The following is a 25,576-nucleotide window of genomic DNA, read 5'->3' as shown; positions in this document are numbered from 1 at the left end:
TCAGCATTAAACATCTAATTGACCATAACAAAAACAAGCTTGTTGGTAATTGTCATAGCAACAACAGATCAGTTTTGGCAGCGTTTAGACAACTACACAGCAACTTGTATTTCATTTCACACAAACGAGCAACTTGTAAACAATGTTGTTTACAAAGATCAGCCTTTGTATACAACATTTGCTACATTGCATGAAATGTCTCAGAACTTTACATGATCTATAATGTAAACTTATATGATATATTACGCTCCATTTATTTGCGTCATATTTAACAGAAATTTACACTACTTTTTCGAACAGTGCAGAACCAAATATTGAGTAATATTTGTAAAATTTAAGCTGCTTTCGTAGTAATACCCATATTAACTTCAAATCATTTGCAAGGCCTTTAAACGTTCATCAAGCTTCAACATGTTTAACATAGACTCATATGATGGAGCTATGAATCAAACTGGAGGGTAGCCTTAATGATTGCAAATACTTTTTTTTTTACAATGAAGCAAAGCTCATGATCACGTCGTCCATATACGTGTCTTCAATAAACGCAGCAACTGGCAATGGATATCGATCGCCTTCGTCCGTTGTCAATTGAGTATTACTTTCCTTCATTAAATCCTAAAAATGTCACCCGCCAGTGATGGAGATGTTTGGCATGCACAGTTGTACACACCAACTGCTCAATTTATTATAAAAAATTCACTCCGTTGTTGAAATTTGAATCAAAACCAATGATTAACTATGTTTGTCTTTAAACACTGTGAAACAACATTTTAATAGTAAGCGCTATATATATCACAAGAAAAAAGTTCACCGAAAAATAAAAAAACAAATCATGCATTTAAGGTTATGTCCGAGATGTGCAGCGAACATTTCATTTTCATATTTATTTTACGTACCTATAACAAGCTTAAACTTTATTCTACCTACTGCTAACTTGCAAAGATAAACCAGCTGCATTGAGATTTTCATAAAATGGGTGATTTCAGTTCAAATATTGCATCTTGCGATGAGGAAATTTATGAATTTTGTTCATTGTACTAAAAGTGATATTGTGTACCACTACCTAGATTTTAAATAAAAGTGAATTTATCCATACATTCTAAGGTCAATTTTCCACCATCGGTGGTGAGTGCAAGCTGAACTTCTAATTGGTAGATTGCGAGTTGCTTGGAACGGAGCTGGATTCGATCCATATGGTATTCATCTCATGAATGCCCCCGTCCCCTGATGGTGATGGACGCCATAAGATGACTTGGAATGACCGATTATCTGAATGAACGGAATGAACGAATATCTGACGATACACTATTTAGTTCAGGGTTGATTCATCTTTCCTTGAGACATAATTGGGTGGATTTCTATTCTTTCTTGACAGAAAAAATACAAATCACATACACTACATTTATACCAGGAATTTAAAACTACAACACAAATGTAACCCATAATACTGTCCAGCGTCACCTCCAAAATGGAGGGCCACTGATACTGTCGAAAGTCCGACCAGAGACTTTAAATCAGGGCAGGCTTGTATTTCTTTAAACACTTCCACCTAAACTCTAACCCCGAAAACAAATCCCACAGGAAACCAAATTCGATTAAAAATTAGCCTAACTAAGGAACAAAAGCTGTTCAAACACTGACAAAACTGAAAATTCGAGCCCATTGCTATGGAGACGCTTGGTTCTTCGTAAAGATTGAAGAGAGCTCGAACCAAGCTAACCGTAAATAATAAATTTATAACACCACCAACGTCGCATCATCGATGGGACAACATTCCTTTTGGTTTGTTTTTTCCGTCGATCTTGTTTTCCGTGCTGAGCACCAATGCTACCGACGTGCCAGGAAGGCAGCTCCCACACCTGGACCCTACCTATCGACCCATCAACTCATGAACCGGGGACCAACGGCTTTACTTCCCTTCCGAAGGAAGGCGTGATCAGAGATGTTATGCCTCAGAACATCTCGGCGGCGCCGACTGGGATTGAACCCAGGCCTGCTGGGGTGAGAGGTAATCACGCTTACCACTACACCACCGGTGCCGTTATGGGACAACATTCCTCGACGGTGCAACATCTCGCACCCGATCGGTGCAATATAAATTTAAACGTTTTATTTTGCCTTCTGCACCACTTTTTGTATAGAGATGGTTTTGAGATATTGAAGAACCAGATCAGTAGTCGATCAGTGCAGAAGTGGGGGGAGGGGGGCGCATACAATGATGAAGGCCTTGGTACGGCCAATAGTGCGTGCGAGTGTGATACTTTTTTATATATCAATAGAAGCCGCAATCAAGATTATTCTTGTAGTGTCTAGATTTGCATCTTTTGGTTAATTTATATAGGGGAAATTGCTCAAATGTTAGCCTATGGATCTAAAGTTGGGCCCATCGCTAAAAATATGCTATTAAAAATTTTGTCGATTGATGAATATATGTATGGGCCCCAATTAGGAGCATTTAGGCCGCCATTACATCCATTTCCCCTATGACCTTGATTAGGCGTGTAGTGCGATATTTTGTACGTACAAGTACAGCTCGATTATCGAACGCTTTCCAGTCAAGTCTTCGGTCCTGACTACGAGGTCTTTCGTTGCGATCGGAATCCTAACAACAGCCGTAAATCTACTGGTGGAGGTGTCCTTGTAGCTGTCCGTAGCGGGTTGGAGGCAAAGGCCATCGAGAACGATTCATGGAACAATGTGGAGCAGGTTTGGACAGCCATCAATCTGGGTGATCGCACACTATTTCTATGCGCTCTGTACATTCCACCTGATCGAGTCCGCGACAATGAACTCATCGATACTCACTGTCGGTCAGTTTTCACAGTTGTCGAAAGTTCCACTCCAGTTGATGAGATATTCATTTTTGGTGACTTCAATCTGCCAGGCGTTTCGTGGAGTCCATCTCATAGCGGATTCCTGTATCCAGATCCTGATAGCTCTACATTTCACGCAGGAGCTATTAGCCTTCTCGACAGCTACAGCGCAGCGACGCTTTCTCAAATTAACCATGTAGTTAATGAAAATGGTCGTAGTTTGGACCTCTGCTTCGTGAGCACACAGGACAGGGCTCCATCAATTTCCTCGGCTCCTTGTGCACTAACTAAGCTAGTTCCACATCACCCTCCTCTAATTGTCACTGTTGAGGACAAACTCGTGCGTGATTTTGGCGACTATACTGCTACGGTTTCTTATGACTTCCGTAAAGCTGACCACCGTAGCATCATAGATGTATTGTCTAGCATGGTATGGGAGAACATCCTTGATCCAGATGACGTTGAGGCTGCAGCGCAAACCTTTTCACATGTCTTGGCATATGTCATTGACAGACACGTCCCGAAAAGAACTCACCACAAAGTGTCTCACCCTCCCTGGCAAACGAGAGAGCTACGTAGGTTGAAGTCAATCAAGAGAGCAGCATTGAGAAGATTTACGAAGTATCGCACGCTTCCTCTGAAACTACATTATGTGAGGCTGAATCACATGTACCAGCGAGTCAGTCGTGAATGCTTTTCAAGTTTCCAACGAGGCATCCAGCGCAAACTTAAGCTACACCCGAAATCCTTTTGGAACTACGTGAACGAGCAACGCAGGGAATCCGGCCTCCTATCGTCTATGGAATTCAACGGAGAAGTTGCTGCCACTGTTCAGGATATATGCCACCTTTTTTCCGAAAAGTTTTCCAGTGTATTCACTAATGAGACACTAACTGACGACCATATTAACCTGGCTGCCAGGAACGTTCCAGTAAACGATCAAACGCTGGGTGCAATTGATGTTAATGCAGAAATGATTTCTAAGGCCGCGACTCTGCTCAAGTCATCCTTCAATCCTGGACCTGATGGAGTTCCATCTGTATTTTTGAAGAGACATATTGCTAGCTTGTTAATTCCGCTTCTTCGCCTGTTCCGAATGTCTCTCTCAGGTGGCATATTTCCATCTTGCTGGAAATTTGCGCACATGTTTCCCGTCCACAAAAAAGGAAGGAAACGAGCTGTGGATAACTATCGAGGAATTACATCGTTAAGTGCCGTTTCGAAGCTATTCGAGCTAGTGATTATGGAACCGTTGCTGTCCCATTGCAAGCAGTATTTGAGTGCTGATCAACATGGGTTTACTGTCGGCCGCTCTACAACTACCAATCTGCTGTGTCTCACATCGTATATAACCGAAAGCATGTCGGATCGGGTTCAAACGGACGTTATTTATTCAGACCAATCCGCAGCATTCGACAAGTTGAACCATGCTATTGCGATTGCTAAACTCGGCAGGCTCGGTGTATGCGGTAATCTTCTGAGTTGGTTTCGATCATATCTTACCGGTCGGCAACTAAAAGTTGCCATAGGAGATTGCAGATCAGCTAGCTTCTTCGCCACATCAGGTATACCTCAGGGAAGCCACATGGGACCGTTAATTTTTATACTGTACTTCAACGACGTGCATCTGGTCATCGAAGCTCCTCGGTTATCATATGCAGATGACCTCAAAATCTTCCTACGAATCTGCTCCATTGCTGACTGTCACTTTCTTCAACGTCAACTGAATGTATTCGCTAGTTGGTGCAGGTTAAACAGAATGGTAGTGAACCCAGCCAAATGCTCCGCTATTACGTTCTCACGAAAACAACAACCGATAATATTTAGCTATGACCTGCTTGGCTCGACAATCGAACGCGTGAATCAGGTGAAAGACTTGGGTGTGATCTTGGATTCGCAGCTTTCTTTCAAGCAACACATTGCATATGTTGTTGATAAGGCGTCAAGAACTTTAGGGTTCATTTTTAGGATAGCTAAAAACTTCACTGATATCTACTGTCTAAAATCTCTCTATTGTTCGCTTGTTCGATCGACGCTTGAGTATTGTTCAGCGGTTTGGAACCCAAACTACAACAACGGTGCCGAGAGAATTGAATCTGTTCAACGTCGCTTTCTTCGTTTTGCGTTGCGTAGATTGCCTTGGAACGATCCGTTTCGATTACCAAGCTACGAAAGCCGTTGTCAACTTATCGACCTAGAACTTCTCCGGACTAGAAGAGACACAAACAGAGCCCTTACCGTGGCCGATATCCTACAAGGAAGGACAGATTGTGAGGCTATCCTGAGGCAAATTGACCTGAATGTTCAACCCCGACCGCTTCGTAATAACCTTATGCTAAGACTGCCTCTACGTCGCACAAATTATGGAGCGTACGGTGCGATTTGCGGACTGCAGAGAACATTCAACAGAGTTGCATCTGTTTTTGACTTTCATCTTTCCCGTGATGCGCTTCGTCGAAAGTTTTCTTCTGTTTTTTGCCAGCAGGAGTTAAGATATTGACTATAAGATATACGTTTTTTAATATTTTTTTTTTATGTTATGACCATTCTTGAATGTATTTTTTTTCCATAGTTGATAAGGTTTAAATCATTGGGGCTTCATCCAGCCTGTTGATGTAAATAAATAAATAAATAAATAAATAAATAAAAGGTATAAACTAGAAGAGCGTTATCAGTGATTGCGGTGGTTCAAGGAAAATTAAATAATGCATTTCCGAAAACATGACACTATAAAGTCACTGAGCCATTCGGGTGAGATCTTTTCATTTCATCTATTTATATTTTATTTTTATTACTGATTTATCAAATGCTCAATTATGACGAATAGAGTTTCCTAATCAATCACCCTCCCACAAACACAACTCTTCCCTTTCTGTGACATCTATGAAGGTAGTATCCCAAGTAACATTGCAAGTTTTATAGCGGTTTTAAAGCATGCTACAAGTCTAAATCATGGTCTACAGAACCCTCATAAAACCAAAATTGTTACTTGGGATGGGTTCCCTGCACCTTCTTATGTAGATGTTGGATTAACTTTTCCTCCCTTCCCCTGCGATTGTTAGGATGTGGCCAGGTGTATAATGCGATGCATGTTTTGTAGATTTTATTTTGCGTTGGGGAAAATCACTAATCCCAACTGTTTTTTTTCTGCGTCAACACACGATATTTTCTACAAAACGTATTAGTTGACCATTTTATAGCCACCCACGATTTGTACAATCGCATATGCTATGCTATGCAATGCTAGAGATGGTTTTGAGATATTGATCAGCCAAAAGGTATTGACCGACCTCTGTATATAAACACTGCACACTTAGTAATAACTAATTTTACATGTGGCGGAATCCATCTTTGACATAAAACATGAGACGTAAACAAACATGTCATGTAAAGTTAAGTGCTCCAAGACTGAAAATTTCGAAAGTACGTTTGATTAAGCTATATTTCGCGTCTGTTATGACTCAAATTTATGTCAAAAGTAACACTCATATACATATGTCATTCTCAGAGCACCTAAATTTACATGAATTTTTCCAAGTGTGTATGTACATTGATTTTTGAGAATATAATTATGTATCCAATAGAGAAGTGAACACAGTCTTTTTCTGGCCCATCTGTCAAAGGGGTGACCCCGACGTTCCTACACAAATAAAAAAATACATGTTAATTTAGGTACTCATATACGATCGTCAAATTTGACATAAATTTGATTCATAAAAGACGCGAAATATATCTCAATCAAATGTACTTTTCGTCGAGCAACGAAACTTTCAGTCCCGGAGCACTTAATATTTCATGACATGTTGGTTTACGTCTCATCTTTTATGCCAAAAACGGATTCCGTCACGTGTAAAATTAGATAATTCTATGTTTATTTATTTATTTATTTATTTCGTCAACCAACGTAGACTAGTACATATTAAAATACAGTTTTGTTTTCTTAAATTTATTTATTTATTTCGTCAACTTTGGACAAAAGGTTAAGAGTATAATTTTTTCTTTAATAAAAATTAAGCAGTGTCAGCTTTCCTATTTTTTATGGGTTATAATGCCTAATGGAGTAAAAATATTGTTTTGGTTTATGCCGAGACATTGTAAAGTCAATGGTTTCGCAGTATTGATTGTAAGAGGCCATCATGCGGTTTAATGGCCCAAATTTTGCATAATTTGTGCGATGATGTTTTATGGCAAATAAATTTCGATTTCGGAGTTACCGAGTAGGTGCATGGAAATTGAATTTTGATAAAAGTTCTGTGGAGTCAATGCGCTGCGAAACGATATCGTTTACAAATGAAACCATTGCATATTCACGACGCTCTTTTAATGTTTGTATGTTTATAAGCATGCAGCGTGCTTCATATGATGGAAGAGGAAATGATGTCCAACCTAATTTACGAAGAGCGTATAATAGAAATTGTTTTTGTACGGATTCTAATCTTTCTTCGTGCGTGATTGAAAAAGGAGACCATACAATGCTGCAATATTCCAGTATTGACCTCACATAGGCAATATATAGTGTTTTAATTGTGTATGGGTCCTGAAAGTTATAGCAAATGCGCTTGATAAAGCCTAGCATGTTATTTGCCCTGTGAATAATTGTGTTGTAATGGTCTATGAAAGTTAGTTTAGAGTCTAAGATAATTCCTAAATCCCTAACTCTTTCACATTTTGATTTCCTAGTGCAATTGAAATATTTGAAGTGTGTAGATTTGTTTATTTACGGCACAAGGTGGTTGTTAGAAAAATAGAATATCTCAATGTCTCAATGGAGTTTGAAATTCATGAAGCTGATAACAAGCTAGCTACACACTTAGAAAAATTGATTTAAATTTAGGTGTTCGGAGACTGACATATACGAGCGTCAATTTTGACATAAAATTGAGTCATAATAGGCGCGAAATTCAGCTCAATCAAACGTACTTTCGAACTTTTCAGTCTCGGAGAACTTAATTTTACATGACATGATTCCATCACGTGTAAGATTAGTTATTTCTTAGTGTGTAGCTTCCTTTAAAAAATAAACCATAATCAGACACAATTATTTCAAATCAAGAGCAGAACTGTTTTTAAATGCGTGCCGCCGCCATGATACCATAGAGGTAACTCTAAGACCAGAAGGTCCCGAAGAAACGAGCTCAACTTTTTGGCTCAGCTCTAGTAAACTATCTTCGGTTCCAAGCTAATCGATGCACCCCTCGAAACATAGCAAAATCCACGAACCCCTCATTTTATCTGTCAAACTTTCATATCGAATCAAAACAGACATAGTAGTACTAGAATTTGGACTAGAATGGGACACGTTAATCGATTTGCTTGGGACCAATAGGCAAGTGAAGAAGTGAGCCAATTTTAAATCGTTAGTTGCCATCGGTTGATGATACTTTGTTGACAAACGTCAAACGCTGCAAGCTAAACACAGGATGTGTTTACGTTAAGAACATGTAAAAAAAAAATTTACACGTGACGGAATCGATCTTTGACATAAAGGATGAGACGTAAACAAACATGTCATATAAAATTAAGGACTCCGAAAGTGAATAGTTCGTTACTCGACGAAAAGTACGTTTTATTGAACTGAATGTTGCGTTTGTTATGACTATTGACGCTCGTATATGTCTGTCGTAGAGCACCTAAATTTAAATGATTTTTTCTAAGTGTGAGGAAATTGGAATGTGCCGCATTAAATGACATGATGTTTAATTTAAATTTAAAAAATTAAAGTTAGATTATATAAAAATAGATCCAATACTAAATTGAATGTAATATAATTATTATTTGCGTCTTATCTGATTGAAAATTATGTGAGATACTGCATAACGGTAGCATTTATTCATTTGGAATCAAATCACCGTTAATTTTCATAATATTTAACTGTGTTTAAAGGACGAAGAGGAGGCCAGGGGTGGGCGCTGCTGAACGAAAAACAATTGGAAGAATGAAGAGAGTTGAATCACAGATGAAATCGAAAGCTTAAATCGAAGACAACATATCAAGAAGACTGGGAACTCTTCCATTTTTTTCAAACGACCGGTATGAGACAGGCACAATCGTTTCATCTGCCGCTCAAAGGTAAAGGCTCCGAACGAATTGGATACACACTTAGAAAATTCATGTTAATTTAGGTGCTCTGAGAATAACATATACGAGCGTTAATTTTGACATAAAATTGACGTGAAAGTCAGCTCAATCAAACGTTCTTTCGAACTTTTCAGTCTCGGAGCACTTAATTTTATATGACAAGTTTGTTTACGTCTCATCCTTTATGTCAAAGATGGATTCCTTCACGTGTAAGATTAGATATTTTTAAGTGTGTATCAAAGGTTCCATCATCAGAAGAAAGGTTTGTGTATTTGATCATTTTTCTATGCGTTGCTTCTACCTTCGCTCGAGCGCAGCGCTACTGTGTCTGTCGCTCGGATTCAGGCAAAGTTGCCAGTCTTCTTGATATGTTATCTAAGCTAAAATCAAGTCGCTTTCAAGGATGAATAAGAAAAACTCATTAACAATGTCCTTCATTAATATGTTATTGTTACTATAACATTACTTAATGGTTCTCGGAAGCATGGAGTCCTTTGGGACATTTGAACCTAACACATAAACTAATTGAAAAAACTACATGGGACAGCCCTATAGGGTTGCACGCAATGGTGACGTAGGACTACGTTAACTACTTAATTAACATTGGTATCCATAACAGATACGTATTTCGACTATAGTATGCAGTCCGTTGCATTCTCACTAAAGACTTATCAAAAACCTAACCCCCTTATGTACTCATCCCCTAGGTAAAAATGTCAAGATCATAGGTATAAAAATGAAACTACAACTACAACGGAACCTACCTAACTAATAATAACCCAAGATCTAAGTAAAGGAGAAAAATATATTCAAATCTTTAATAAGGAATTTCAACTGCAGCACGAGCTTGTGTTTTGTGTAGAAATAGAAATTTGAGCGGGGCTCTCTCTGTTGATACTCTATAGTATGACGCGCTTGACATAGATTGCCCATAGTGACTCACGGCACTGATTCCGATCAATAGCGGTGCGGATTCATCCTCCTTCTATGGATGCTCATGTGGGCTGCAGCTCGCTGCTTGCAGGCAGCCTTTCATTGTGTACTGGAGAACACCACTACTCACCACGTGGTGATTGAATAAACGCCGTTTGGTAAGACCGGATGGAATTTAACTTTGAAATCTGTGTTAGGGAAATCGCTTTTCGCAGGCAATCGGTGATAATTTGAATTGTCATAGCAACAGTGGCACATTCGTGCAATTTTCAATAGTGACATTTTGAAAAATGATAAAGCCTTAAATTTAACAGATGCGTAGACATATTTCTGATCGATTGGTTATAAAATTATTGAAATTGGTCCAGGGGCAGCTGATTTATTAACGTTCAAAGTATTTCATAATTTTGTTACATGTTCCCCCAAGTAACACATAAAACATCTTTTCGAAAAAGAATTAAAACGGCTTGTTATTGAAAAGTAATTTCAGCTTCCTTATGACAAGCCGTGTTGCTTGGGCCATTTTCGGTTTTCACAAAGTGTACCCCTATATAGAAATCACAGACGTAGTACCACGTCAAAAAGAGTCAATTGGCACCGAAACCGTCAACCAATTCCTGGCTGGAATACAAGTAATCCCCATAGAGCACAGAACAGAATGGGAGTTCTAAACAAATCGGTGAATCAAAAAATGGTACATCTTTCTGCTCAACAAGCGATGCTTTGATTTGTTTTTCTTACTGAGAACCAATGTTACCGGCGCCAGGGAGGCAGCTCCCACACCTGGACCCTACCTATCGACCCATCAACTCATGAACCGGGGACCAATGGCTTTACTTCCCCGTGTTCAGACATGTTATGCCTTTGAACATACCGGCGGCGTCGACTGGGATTAAACCCAGGTCTGCTGTGGTGAGAGGTAATCACGCTTGCCACTACACCGATGCGTTGTGGTAGCGTTCCAAACGGGCTTTCTATGTACACTCACACTATCATACCATGCATAGCAAAAAAAAATATCAATATGAGCAGTAGAGCAGCTATTGCAGTCATATATCGCCTTTGCAGCTAAAACTAGGTTTATTATTCTGAATAGTGCAAATTTTTGATGGGCTGTTTACCAACAACGGATTTTTGTATTAATATAGTGACGTTGATCATTTCAACTTGTCCCTTTGTACTCATTGCGATTTACACCATGGGGTATAAAAATGTGGGGTTAATTGAAATACTTTAAATATTCCGGCAACACTCCAACCGACATTATCTATATTATTACTCGAACTAGCCCGTACATGCTTCCCAAGTGTAAATAACAGGATAAAATTTCCAAAATAAAGCTGTTTTGAATTTTTTAAACCTTAGATGTTATAATGGTATTTTGTACTCGTTAGATACAAGAAAAGGTTAAAAGGCAAGTGTTTGGCACATAAAACATATCAAATTCGCTTTCAGATAGTCAGCGATTTTACTACTCGCAAGCACTCACTCTGAGTGAACGCTCATGAATTACAACATATGCTACTACCTACTACTTACATATCCGAATTTCGTTAATGTGGTGTATTTCACTAATGATTGGATTGTAGTCCGAATCTCTCACTCTCGTCATCTGGATCGCCACCCTCAAGATAACGGAAGCGAAAGTAATCTTATTTGCTGGGCTAGATGCCCGTCGATCAATGGCTTGAACAATAGCCACGGCCAAACAATTTATCTTATATTTTTCCTTATCATATGGTCGTTTATCGGTGATCTGGTTGTTTTAGGGTTGTCGTCATAGACGGTGACTAATCTACCATTTTAAGCATAAATATCGCATGTGTTTATCGAAAGTCCTTAAAATATGGGTCAGTTATGCATCCTTGAATAAAACAAATATAAACGAATAAGTGAATACTGCCTGCATGATAAACTCAAAGGCTAGTTAATTACCCTTCGATGAAATTTTCTTTTATAACATTTTCTTTCTAAGATGAATGGATCAGCTTGTCAGTACAAATGGTTATTTTTAATGTGTAATGAATGCTTTAAAAAAAAAATTATTTCTAAATGTATTAATGAACAATAATTGAGCAACCTATAGTATGGTTAAAACTCTTGCGACGACTATCACGATAAACTCCATCTGCAATATAGCTTGATCGGAACGGATGGAAGGAAAAAGATAAAATTGTATGCAAGCTTGTTGCAACAAACGCGATTGACGACATAGCATGATCGGAACAGTGGAATGACTTAACCTAATTGCCACATTTACTCACGTATACCGAAATGTCCTGCGTGTGTTGCAAAGAAACTTACAAACAATGAAATTATGTTGCTTCCACTGTTCCGATCAAGCTATAATGCAATGGGAGGATTTTGTTTGTTGTTTGTGTTACTTGCCGTAACTGATAATTCGTTATCATTTGGTTCTTTTATAGTTTTTCATTTTAACAATTTGAGATATTTTTAATTCCCTGTTAGGGACACTAAGGCTAATGCATATTAGCAGATGCGATGCGGAGTACGTATAAACGAAATCCCTGCTATCGCATATCGTAACCATCTGTTTATTGAATATATGTATTAAACATACAATTCACCGCAGGCTTCATCCCTGTGCAACTTATATTAACTTCGATCGAAGTTCAAGCAGCACATACACATCCATGCGCTGTCGACCAGTGTGAAAAGGTTTCATTCTGAAATTGCGATACATTCTAGAATGGTGGGTGCGTTTGTTTTCAAATGTCCAGGGAAAATACTGACGGCAGGTGCATCCGATGTAGTCATGTAGTGGTCAGAACCGTAGAATAGCAATCGGTTCGTTTGGAGGTGGTGAAGTGGAGTTTGGCTGTGATCGATGAAGCGGTAAAATTCGTTCGACTGATGATAGGGACAGATTGATTTTCCAGTTGGTCCGTTTTGCAAGTTCTATAGCAAATATTTTGAAGTAATTTTCTCCAGAATGTGCGTGAGTGTGCGGTCGTGGGGTTGAAGGAAGAGCAAAGCTTTCTATTGAGCTACTGGGAGAGCCATGTGTACGCACGAACAACTACACTGAACAGATGTGTCCATGACACGTGAGAACAGCACAAGAGATTTTCCGCTCGCGAGTGAGTTTTCTCACGCAAAGTGACGTGGGGAAGGAGGGGAAAGGAAAATTTGGAAAAACTGTGAGCAACCGTTAGGCTAGTCATTCGTCTTCTCTCGTGCTGAGCGTTCAGTCTGGTTTTAGCTTTCGGTGAATTTGTGTCGGACTCCTCCTACGTATGGGCAGATGAGGCAGATCGTACTCAAGATATAGTGTAATTAATTATCCACATCTCTTGTACAGAGCTAAAAATGCGAAAGAACTAAGCTATGTAAAAATGTACAGTACATGAGTGTTGTCGTTACTGCCTAGTGTTATCGCAATTCCAAATTCGATGTTCCCTCGTCCCTGTCTTGGAAGCTCGTGTCGTATTGCTCCTATATCGCCGGATTTATTGAAAAATGATACAAAGTAGATCTCGTGAAAACATTCATAAATATGAATAGTGAATGAGTGGTTAAAATCTACTGTACTGTGCAGTTGAGTCAAGATTCTCCAACACGTCCGGTGAATTTTAAGAATCACTGAGTTTGAGCTCGCATTTGCCAATCAAACAGAGCAGAGGGAAATTTTCATCCAGCCGTCACAATATGTTCAAAAATATCTCACATCTCAAGAAGAGATGAAGGCAAGCGCTGTGAACTCGGTTTGGTGGTAGTGCAGTTCAGGGTGGCACTTCTGTGGGAGGAATTTTCAGTGGTCCACGGGAATCACTAAGCTTCCTCGCGATCAGCGTCAAGCAGGAGCAGTGTACTCATAAAACAGAAGATATCGTTTTGATGAATTCTGGACCGCTGTCAAGAGGCCAGCAGATTCCGTGAGTGTATGTTTCTGAGCACGGTAGGCATATTGTACAATCCAACCCGACCGAGTGAAGTGAGTTTTCTTTCGGAATCGTAGGTAGCATGTCAGTGAGAGTGTCACAACAACAGTGCGATAAATTAATTGCTGTCTGGTACAAAAACTAAACGGCAAAGAAGTAGAAATGTTCCCATCCAGCAGGTGTCAAATACTGTTATCTTGGTGGTAGATTTACATACAACTGGCTTTCCTCCGGCACCTGATTAAATCTAAAGAAAGTGGCAATCAGGAAGAATCCTTAAATGCAAAGTGTGTGAAATATCGTATCCTGTCATTTATACGCGTGAGAGAATATTCCAAATGGAGAGCGAAACAAGTGTGTGTAAAATAGTACTATAAATGCCATTTCCCTATATACCTAGTAGTAATAGCAACTAAATGTTCGTTCGTAATTTATGGTATCCCTAACCGAGTAAGAATTGTAGTAAAAATTATATTATTCAATAAAACTCAACCGTGAAGAAAAGTGTAAAGAAAAAGTGTAAAACGGCGAACCTCCGACTAAATACTACGACAACAAGGTGTTTTTGGTTGTAAAGTAATATTCACAAGCAGCAAATACCCAACATAATAAAAATACATAAATAAAGTGTTCAACCCCTGTGGTGAGCTGCCAATGTGTATGTGTCGAGCTCAAAAAGTGGAAAACACCGTTCTTCTCCCGCATCCATCCTCTAAAAGTTCCGTGTGTGTTATCGTTCGAATGAAAATCGAAAGTGCTCCGTGTCGCAGAAAGCCAACCAAATCTGCTGTAGTGTAGTGCTGAAGGAATTTATGATAATTACTTTGGTAATTTCTGATTCTGGTATACCACCCACTTGGGTTTCGATTTTTCCTGTTCGTTTTGTCCTAATAACAGTTTTACTCACTTCTCCTGTTAGAGCTTTCTGATCGAATCGATGGAATTGCTTTGGCCCGCTGTGATACTGAACTATTTCTATGTGTTTTCTTTTTACATTGAACTCTATAAATTCCAGCGAGCCAAAGTAATTACGTCTCAAATGCAAACGTGTGAAATAGTAAAGATTAACTAGTGTTAGTTTTGTTTTGTTTCTTAGGTACCTACACTAAAAAAATGTTAGATATTGGAAGAGGCACTATCACTTACCAGGGAAGAGATGAGTGCAGTATCCGGTTTGATAAATTTATTGTTAGCCTTCATATGATATAATTCCCAAACAAAATACATTGTTTGCGTCACTTTTACAGAACAGACAAATTTACATAGTCACAAAACTTTCTGCGGACATTTGTTCAGTGATTTTCCAATATTTTCACTCGAAACATGAAACTAGTTGTTGAGCTAAAAAGCACTACTAATGACTGTTGAAGTTATAAAATGGACCTAAAAAATTTCCTATAATATTTTAATTTTTCATTGCACCGTATTGCTTATTCATGAATTGTATCAATTATGATCCAAACAAAAAAAAATGCATTGCTTAAATTAATGCACGATTTGGTGAGCAACTTCAACATCTTAACCAGAGTTCTAATGTGAATTCAGAAAAGGGTAAACAACCTGGATTTGATTACCAGTGATAGTTGCAAAGGATTTCTATGAATAATTCCTGCTTCGAGGAAATTACGAGGAAGATTTTAAGAGAAATCTCAGAACTTTTGGGGACATTTTTAGGGAATATTGAAAACAATTCTAAAGCAATTTTGGAAGAAGCTTAGAAAATGCTAAGGAGTGTATATGGTATATGGTAGTTAGAAAATTATATTTATTTATTTATTCATTCAACTGACTTTTTGTCGTTTTAATGAATGTGAAGAGGAAAAGTCAATTTAAAACAGAAATATCCCAAATATTCCAAAACTGGCAACAAGAATAAAGGCATTTCTATTTTTTTGTCAAAAGCGTAGCAAATTCATTTTTAATGAGGAATTACATAAATCTCAAGATTTTTCAAAACGAATCGTGATAATAAAGTATTTTTTCATGGTTTCATTACAGATTTATTTTTGCCAATTTCAAATAGAAATGCTTAAAGTGTTATGAAATTTACATTCAAATTTAATTCCTGGTTACTTTGAAAAGTTCTTAGATAAGTCCAAAAATTAAATCACAATAATTAAAATGAACCCAACTTGTTCTTCTTTGAAGAGCTTAAGTTGTATTGTGGATTTTCATATCGATCGCTGGATTCTAATATTGGAGTACTTTTATTTTGATCTCCGGTTTTAAATATTTTCCCGCTTGTATGCTTTTTTGACCTACATCAAAACAAGAAACTTGACTTCCGACTATTATCATCGAACTAAAAACCTTTGAATCCAGAAAAGATCTTTTTTTTTTTTTCCTCTGTTCGGGACATAACACCACTGCGACCAGTAGATCTTGTTAAACACTACAGTGACATAACGGCTTTTGAAGATGTTGTCCCCCCGTCTCGATGAGTCTCATCGTCGCCCACTGGTCACCATAGCCGGTCGAACTCCAGACGAAACAAGAACCGCACTACCATTCATACTGGTGACAACGCTCTGATGAGACAACGAAACCTTACCCCCAAACTCCTCCCCTGATCCTATCCTGCGACAATGTACCTCTCTAACCTCGAGTAAGCCGCGAGTATTCGGCCCAACTCCTACTAGACATAGAATTAAGTGAATTTTGTTACAAACAAAGAACAATGAACTATCGGCTCCGTAAAGCTAACGCGATTGAGCCTCCCAAATAAACGAACTAGTTAAAAAAAACAGCTTTTGAAAACCATAGTTGGAAACTATTTACAAACAACATTTTTCGACTTCAATTCATTGCTATTTGCGTTTTCTTGCATATTTAATATCCACTGCGAATTATTGTTGCAAATATAGGTACCACAATGCGAAAAAAAAATCACATAGCTGTGATGAAGATGCCAATTCAAACAAAGCACAAGATTATATTCTTGAATAATTGGGTTTTATATTATAATGAGCTTGTTGAAAGTTAATTACCTGATGACAAGCATCACCTTACAGCTTGTTGATATTCAAATTGCAAGCTAATGAAACCAAAGTGTATGGTTGATTGATGCACAAAACATTCCAACTGATGCCACTCAGTTCAATCCCGGGTGTCAAATTATCCAATCAATTTAATTTGCAACGTGCTAAAAAAAAACATCAATTGTCTTCTATGCCTCTAGCGCAGCAGAATTTGATTTCAGTAACTATTTCACTCCGACGCATTTCTGGAACGAAGGATTAAAAAATCACCCTACCGCAAACTGCACTCACTCTCTGGAAGGAGACAATATTTTAAACTGTGTCACTATTTATCATTCCAATCACCCCAATCGGTCAGTTAGTCCCTCTTCCAAGGATGCTAATTTATCTAACCTTGTGTTTGTGCCCCCTTTTCTCTCTATGTCTCTCTCACTGTTTTTAAAAAAATCCATCTGTGTACGTGCGTATGTGTTTGATTGAGTGTGTATTTTCTTTCAATGTGTGGTTATGTTTTCATACCAATGAGAAGTAATCAAATATACCTTATCTCTGTATCCCTCAAGCTAGCAGAGCACGTGGAATTTGGGCCAGTTTTCCTTAAACGAATGTTAATACTCAAGGGAGATATAGAGTTTTTTACTTCACCCCAATCCATCAACGATATCCGTATGTGGGTCCCTTGGGCAGGGAGTTCCTAATTCTCTCCATCGACCGAACCAAAACATGCCTCCTTGTATACATGTGATTGTATAAATACACTCTCTCGCCGACAAGGGTGGAAACAAAAGCTTTTCGCTACCCGGTCTTACCACCCCTATTCATCCACCAGTTGCCTGATTCTCTCCGACATTTCCACTCAATATGTGCTGGCAGTTAGCCATCAACGCAGAGAGTCGTTTGTTTCCCTCCATCCATCATTGTTGTGGCGTTTGCACTTGTAGATGTGTACATATAAAGTCCATTATTTGACGTTTTTGGCAGACCAACTGTCTGCCCACTTCCAATCCGTCGTTCCGAAGAAACAACCTCTTCACGACAAAACTATCATTTATCGTTCGATTCAATTAACAGATGGTGACCGTTCACAAAATCCCAATTCGTACATCTTTTACAAAAAAGGACTTATTATAAATTTTAAAATAAGATACTTTCTGTAGACTGAAACCTTATGGTGGATGGTGATGATTCTTTTGGATGAACCAGGCGGAAGGTTGTGGGAATCCGATCCGAAGACTGCCTATTGTTGAGTGTGTAATATATATTGTTTTTCTTTCTTTTCATTTATTTCCTTAATCGAAACCAAAACCCATTTGGCTGGCTTCTTCCTTGACTTTATCGATCGGCTGTTGTACATGTCGAATGGGCAACAGCAAAGAAATCAGCTCAGAAATCACACGATAAATACGAAAATCTTCTCGGATCGCCTGCATCGTTGAATGCGCAATCTAGTTCAGGGCCAAACGATTGATGCATGAGTTTTATTTTTCATTTCCTTGAAAACATCGAAGCTGAGACTGATTTGCTGTTGATTGAACGTTTGGATATAACTGGAGCTGATCGATGCCTCCGAAAAGCGTGTAGTAAAGTTAAATGGAATAAAAACCTCTATTGGACCCTATGCCACTTACATTAAAGTTATAAGATGGATTTATTGCACCAAATAATAGAAATTGGGATGATTAAATTCTTAAGTATATTATTGTATTGGGATTTAAAACAACCTTCCCTGAAGGTATTGGAGGAAAATCTTGAAGTTTGTTATATGTTTTCAGTAGATTATATGCTTAAACTAATATTCTAAATGCAATAAGTAAAGGAAGGAAAGTCTTTACTAAGAAAAACATTAGTTTAAAGGGTATGTGTTCGTATGAATTGTGATTGTGGTTGATTGACGAGAATAGCTTCAGGCCGTTAACGTCCCATTAAACCAAAAATAGTTTTCATGCACCTTCCATTGGAAACGCACATGATTTAATTTAACATAAAGTACATATAATGAAGCACATCTGAATTTCCTTTAACGTTTATGCGATTACATGAATTTTATATGATTTTTCATATAAATTTTATCTGCCTCACAATTTTAATGCAATTTTGTGCTGACATTTTCAGTAACTTGATCACATAAAAGCTATGTAAAATTAACATGTTTTTCTTCCATTAGATATGTAAACAAAATTTTGAGTGTGCTCCAAATATTCCATTACCCCGATTGATATCACCTTAAATGCACTTGAAACTGAATGAGCTTCGTGGTCGTTCTGTTAGCGGCATCACCCGTTGTTCAGGCGAATTGTGTACGCCACAAGAGGTGTTCAACTGTGCACACCTTAATTCGTGCCGAGTGATTGAGTTGTGCCGAAAGTTCTGCTAATCGCTGTGCCGAACTTACCTATCAAGGTCAATCAAAGTATGTCTATTAAGGTGTTTGGAAACCCTGAAAGTGATGACTTTTGTGGTTGTGTTTACATTCTCAACGTAAGGTGGAAGTGTAAATGGAAACCATCATATAAATACGGTGTTCAAGCATACTTCAATCCCACGCTAGGAACAAAGTCTTCGAACCAGTTTTAAATTATCTGATCGACTAAGAAGGGCGTTTGCTTCTATAATACCCAAGCCTATCGTATCACTGATTATGATGCATTTTACTCCCTCCTAATTACACACCCCCAACCGTTCAAGCCTACCAAACTATGATCTGCTGCAGTATGGTACCTTCCGCAATGTACCACCGATGATAGCTATCAAACATCTCCCCCTGAAGATCTGTCATGCGTCGCAAAAAGGATTCTCGGCCACGCTTGCCGCTTTATCCGGCGCCTGTAGGTCTAAATAGAACTCGAGAAGTTTCCGCGAAATCCACTCAGCTCTACACAGATGACAAACGTGGGCGATTCGTGGTTCAAGAGCTTACAGATACATCGTTCAACATTCTATGGACATCGCTATAATGTCCTGTGGTTATTCTATCAAAGTCCATATCAATTGGGATAAGAATATCTGAGGAAAAAGGCAGGAGAAAATGTGAAAATTTCCGTTCAGATCTGGCCGACCACTATGATAAGCTTGTTTTATTTTCCATTGTTCATTATGCATAACAAAATTGTTGATTTACCTCAACTCTCACAAAAGATCCTGCTTTGATCCTTCGATATACGCTTCAAGATTGGATACCCACGACAGTATCGAATGTTATGTTCAAAATTAAAAGTAGACAAATTCTTTAATACAGCCTCCAGTGCGCGGCCTTTGGGTACAGCATATGGGCTAGAATGTGAGCAGCGTTGGAAAATTTCGCAATATTTCACGATGTTCATCAAGGAAAAAGTTTTTTTTTTTTTTTTCCTTTGGTTTATTTTTTCCGTCGATCTTGTTTTCCGTGCTGAGCACCAATGCTACCGACGTGCCAGGGAGGCAGCTCCCACACCTGGACCCTACCTATCGACCCATCAACTCATGAACCGGGGACCAACGGCTTTACTTCCCATCCGAAGGAAGGCGTGATCAGAGATGTTATGCCTCAGAACATCCCGGCGGCGCCGACTGGGATTGAACCCAGGCCTGCTGGGATGAGAGGTAATCACGCTTACCACTACACCACCGGCGCCGTTAAGGAAAAAATTCACGCGTTAGAATGAGTTTTGGTGAACTTTTCCAATACTGAATATGAGGATTCATCATGCTATAGATGCTCGTTCCAAAATTAAGTTCGATCTTCGCAAGAACCATGGTACTCTTCTTTCCGTACAAATAACATCATAGTGTAGGTGTTCCGCCATCTCCGTCGTATAGTTGGGATCTATTTGCTTGATATTGATAAAATTGCTGGCGTGGCCTACCGAATTTATCATCAAATGCAAACGTCGGACATTTTTCACAATGATTCTATTCTCAATCGACAACGACTTGTCTCTAGAGGTAGCCCGTTCAGCCGTCTTGACTGCCGTATAGACGCTCTAGACCGGCCATGGTGTAGATGAACTCGGCTGAAGTGAGGCGCGGATAGAAGCTGTTCTAGATCCGCTTTGATTTTTGCTGCTATTCGGGAGAGACGGACTTAGTTTTGCTATGTTTGAAGAGATTTACGATTCAGAAAACTAACAGAATTTTTCGAACCATCCTCAACACCGGTGGGAACCCGTTTGTTGTTTTTAAATTCTTGATTGAATTACCTGTATTAATTGAATTACCTGTATTAATTACTCAATCATTGAATTACTTTTATTACCAGTTTTATGTATGACACTATCTGACTTGCTTCATTTGTGAGTAAACAAAGTATTGAACCTAGTAGTAAACCTTAGCTACCATTGGCAAAATATCAACACTCAACAGTGATGCCGCTTTATATTATATTGTTTGTGTCCTGTTTGTCAAAGTGTGCCTTAATGTATCGAACAGTGTGTCATGCTGTGTTTCGGCACAGTGTGCAAAGATGATTACCCCTTGGTGTGCCACAAAAAGAGGATGCGATTCCTCCTCTAGCCGATGAAACTTTTCCTGACAGGAAATCTCCATACTGATCTACTGGGTGTTGTGTTATTCCCATTGCCAAGTGTTCTAAGCACTCAGTCTGTGCAACCTTTGATTGCAGACGGCGAATGAGGTACAGAGACGTGACGTCACTATTTGTTTGCATCGTACAGTGGTTTTACTCACACAACTTAACCAAAGATGAATACTAAGATGAAACTGTCGGAAGAAAAACTTTCTATTTTAGTGTCTTCTTTCACGGTCCCTTTCATCCAATGAGAACCCCCCGTATTCAAGGTAATTTTGTGGTTTTGCTGCCCCCTCGGAAGAGATGAAATTTTGCGCTCATTTTTATCAAAACAATCACACCAAAATAAGAGATGTCCCATTTTTTAATTACTCGATTAACAACCAGTCGATTATTTTTTGTTCGCTGTGCTGCCATTTTTCCACCAATGAGAGTGCAGCACATGTTTGAAACGATCGGTGATGATCCTGTGGAGATGTTAATGCTTATATCGGCATGATCTAACCGATTATAAATAGTTTACTTTTCGGTTCGTTAATCGATTAAACGATTATTCGAATGAAAATCGGACATCACTAGATGAATGTGAAACGTCATTTCAAATATAAGGCCGTTCATAAATAATGATACAATTTGAAAGGGACCGGGGCTAATCACAAATTACGTCTCCATGGTAACTGAAATAAACACGAGTGTTCACCGGTTGACTTAACCGATTGTTTCACCTCAGTAATCCAGCTCATTGGAAGACGGTGTCAATCAAGGGGCAAGAAAAATTTGATGTATTTGAATATATCATCAAATATTTCTAAAAATAAACGAAAATAGATATTTTCAAAAACTGATACCTGTAAAAGATAGAACTTTTTGTGCTGAACATTTTTTGTTCAACGGTTAATTTTCTTTTTAAGTCTAAATCAAGAAAATGAACATATAAAAACATGATTTTAATATAGTTAGCCACGGTGTTCCACCCCTGGTGCCAATTGTCTTTTTTTTTAAATAATAGGGAAAATGGCTCTAATGTTGGCCTATGGATCTAAGATTGGACCCATCGCTAAAAATCAGTTATTCATCAATTTTATCCAGATGATTGCGTCATTGGGACGGTACTAATGAATATTATTGGTCGCTATTGAAAATTTAGTCAATTGCTGAATTTATGTATGGGCCCAAATAAGGTGCATTTAGGCCGACATTACATCCATTTCTTCTATCAAGCAGGAATAATTTTTTAACGCTCTAGTACTGAATCGAATTAAGATGAAGTTTTCGGTAAAGGACTATAATTTGAAGCGACAAAATAGTTCAAATTTTTGGCGCATAGATAGCGCCGCGATCTCAATGTATTTTGTTGTATGTTGTGTCCTTGAGATTTGAGAACTTCGGCGAAGTCTTGTCAGTATTTTGAATTTGTAGAAGTTTAATGAAGGCATCAAAGTTCTACAAACTCAAATAACTGAGGAAGTTTCAGAAATTAATGCTTTTTTGTGTCGATGTCCATTATGTTCGTCTGAATAAATACCGTAAAGCACCGAAATCCTAACACTTAGTTCATAAATCCAGACACTTTTAAAAGTTAGTTATCAATGCCTACCATGCTCAAAATAGCACGTATATTTTAACATGACTTGATAACATCGTTCACAATCATCACATGTTAATTATATTACAAAGTAGATCTAATAATTATTAAAAAAAAAAAAATCCGAGCGGTTATTGTATTCGGAGTATTACGGTAATTTATAATGTTTCGTCTTTCATTACATCTCAGTCCATTGTTTTCTTGAAGAATACAATTAGTTTTAGAGTTCTGGAAAAGAAATATCTCCCAAAAACAATGAAAAATATAATAAGAGAAATAATTTTCTCAAAAATGCGCTAGTTTACTCAAAATGTTATCAGTTATTTCAAAAGTAGGGTAGAATGGGAAAAGATGCACCAGGTATTGTGATTTTCTGCATTTTGAATACATTTTCAATATATTTTCAGGAATTTATCAAGCAACTCTGCTTGTTAAGACATTGAACTACACATTAAGAAATTACTATTTTTACACGAGACGTAATTCAGCTTTGACGTAAATCATGGAACATAAACAAACATGGCAAGTAAAATTAAGTGTTCTGAAACTGAAACACATGCAACTCGACGAAAAGTGCGTTTGATTGACTTGATATTCTCGTCCTTTTCAATTGATTCTTATGTCAAAAGGGCCGCTTGCATGTGTCGGTCTCAGGGCACTGAAATTTACATGTCATTTTCGCAGTGTGTAGCAATTTATCTTAAAAGACTCTCGAAAAAGGATTGACTCGGATTTGAAATAAACAGTTAATATTATGAATATAAAAAATGCTAAAGAACCTTTTTATCTGGAAATGTTCCCTAATTCATTGAAAAAACTCCGGTGTGTAAATACTCAATTTTACTACCTTGCCCATGTTTTTATAGTTAGCGGTGCACGAGAAAGCAATCGAAATAAGCTTCAATGAAGTTCTAGTTTAAAGATTATCATAAAAACTCGGTGTAGATCCCCAAAGATGAAATCCATTAGTCCGAATGGGTCATTTGGCTGAATTTTTATAAGTGAAAGATTGACGTTAGTATTTCTTGGAGCATGAAACGTCTAGAATTTTTCAAAACCTTTGTCTGAGAAAGATTTTTTTTCCATGATTTATTTTCCGTTTTCCGTACTGAGTACCAATGCTATCGACGATAGCGAGGCAGCTCCCAAACCCGGACCCTACCTATCGACCCATCAACTCATAGACCGAGGACCAACGGCTTTACTTCTCTTGTTTGGCTTTACTTTCCTATGTTTGATTTGATCTCTTTCTAAGAAATATAAATTAGGATCCCACAAGTTCCCGCATACAGGCATATTCTCCGCTGAGGATTATTCATAGCAGATTTTTCCTTCTTTTAATCATGAGTAGTTCTTTCGAGTTTCAAGGATTGCTTTCTGCTGACTAATGCTGAGATTTGTCATTGTCGTTGACAGACTTTTGCGCGAAATTGACAAAATTTAGACGCTGACAGATTTGATCCTCAAAAAAACCATTGTCAAAATCTCATTCATTTTTCGTCAATGACAAAGATTCACTTGGTAACAAAAAGGTGTGATTTCGTGCATTCTGTGTTACCTTATTGTTATCCAAGCAGTTCAGGACGAAGATGTTTGTTCACTTTAACGGCTCCATGTAATTGTTTAGCTCAAGTCATTCAATTTCGTTAAGAATATAGCTAATAAAAAAACCTGCACATGTTATTGTTACATCATTGTCACTGACAACTGACATGGTTTGCCTTGACGATGACTGTTAGCTCAAATGAGTGACCAAAGCAGAATTTTGAATATCACCGTGTATTGTTGAAATTTTGCAGCACTGCTGCTGACGTGTCTAGTTAAACATTGTTCATAGCCCAGCCTCCTTCTTGGAACATTAGCGGTTATTTCTGGACATATTACAGCAATAGATTTGGTCATGCTGAATGAACTATGCATCGACATTATTTTGCCTACTCCATTAGCTGCTCATTATTTCTAAACCTAGAACAACACATATGCCGTATCATGGAAAACTAACAACTATTAGAATTTCGGCCAATTGACCCATTCGACCAAATGGCTTTTGGTCTAATGGCGTTCAGCCTACTGGTATTCGGTCAGGGAACACTTAAGAGAAGTTTAGAAGCCACAAATATGCTCTTCAGAGACGTTCAAAGGAGCCTCAGGGAAGATTAGGGTAATTTTAAAGAAGTTCAAATAAACACTTGCGTAACTTAGAATACTTCAAGGAATTTAAGAGAACTTTCAAATTGTTTTGGAAATCTTGAAAATGCTTTGGAATCCTTTACGGGACATATAGGGAATTCCAGTACTTTACATTTGTCCAGGGTACCTAAGTAAAATTCTAAGAACCTTAAAAATGCTTTGACAACATAAAAGAAGTTAAGGAAACTTAATACAATTTTTGGGAATCTTGGCAACTCGTCTCGACTCGTCATTTACTCAGGAAGTTTCGATAAACTTCCAAAATCATTCAAGCAACTTGTTAAATATTTGAATTAAGGTTCGAGTGGGCTTTAAGCGAATTTTATTTCATATAACAACCGCGATTGGCCCAGGCAGGTTTACATGTTCTGTCACTTCCACATTGAATGTGATTTTGCAATGTAATTATTACGGAACATTGTGCTATGCAAAATAAGCATTGCACAGCAACTTTGCTCTAAATTAACTTTCACACAACCGAAAGGTGCCCGCACTTTTATAGGGTTATTGTTCGTTTACGGTTTCCTATTATTAGGGTTGTAAGGCTTGTTCGCAACAAAATCTGGACACATAAGTTTTGGAATAAAACAAAT

General features: G+C 38.1%; 1 protein-coding gene across 6 annotated transcripts in view; it reads left to right on the top strand.

Annotated features, from left to right (window-relative positions):
- SK (small conductance calcium-activated potassium channel) overlaps window positions 1-25,576 on the top strand; it is a 685,909-nt gene that overhangs the window by 246,170 nt on the left and 414,163 nt on the right. For 2 of the 6 annotated variants that reach the window (XM_065225565.1, XM_065225566.1), the window contains exon 1: window positions 12,318-14,553. The exons of the other annotated variants lie outside the window; for them this stretch is intronic. In XM_065225565.1, the coding sequence (XP_065081637.1) occupies window positions 14,539-14,553 (15 nt within the window). In that variant the 5' untranslated portion in view covers window positions 12,318-14,538. Of the gene's footprint in view, window positions 1-12,317; window positions 14,554-25,576 lie in introns of those variants that run through there. 6 annotated transcript variants of the gene reach the window in all.

The sequence above is a fragment of the Ochlerotatus camptorhynchus genome, unplaced genomic scaffold (genome assembly GCF_037179485.1).
Source record: "Ochlerotatus camptorhynchus isolate MF236.1 unplaced genomic scaffold, CSIRO-AGI_Acam_v1.1 ptg000231l, whole genome shotgun sequence".
NCBI lineage: Eukaryota > Metazoa > Arthropoda > Insecta > Diptera > Culicidae > Ochlerotatus > Ochlerotatus camptorhynchus.
The sequence above is the reverse complement of the archived record's forward strand: the minus strand, read 5'-3'. Positions and strand labels throughout refer to the sequence as shown.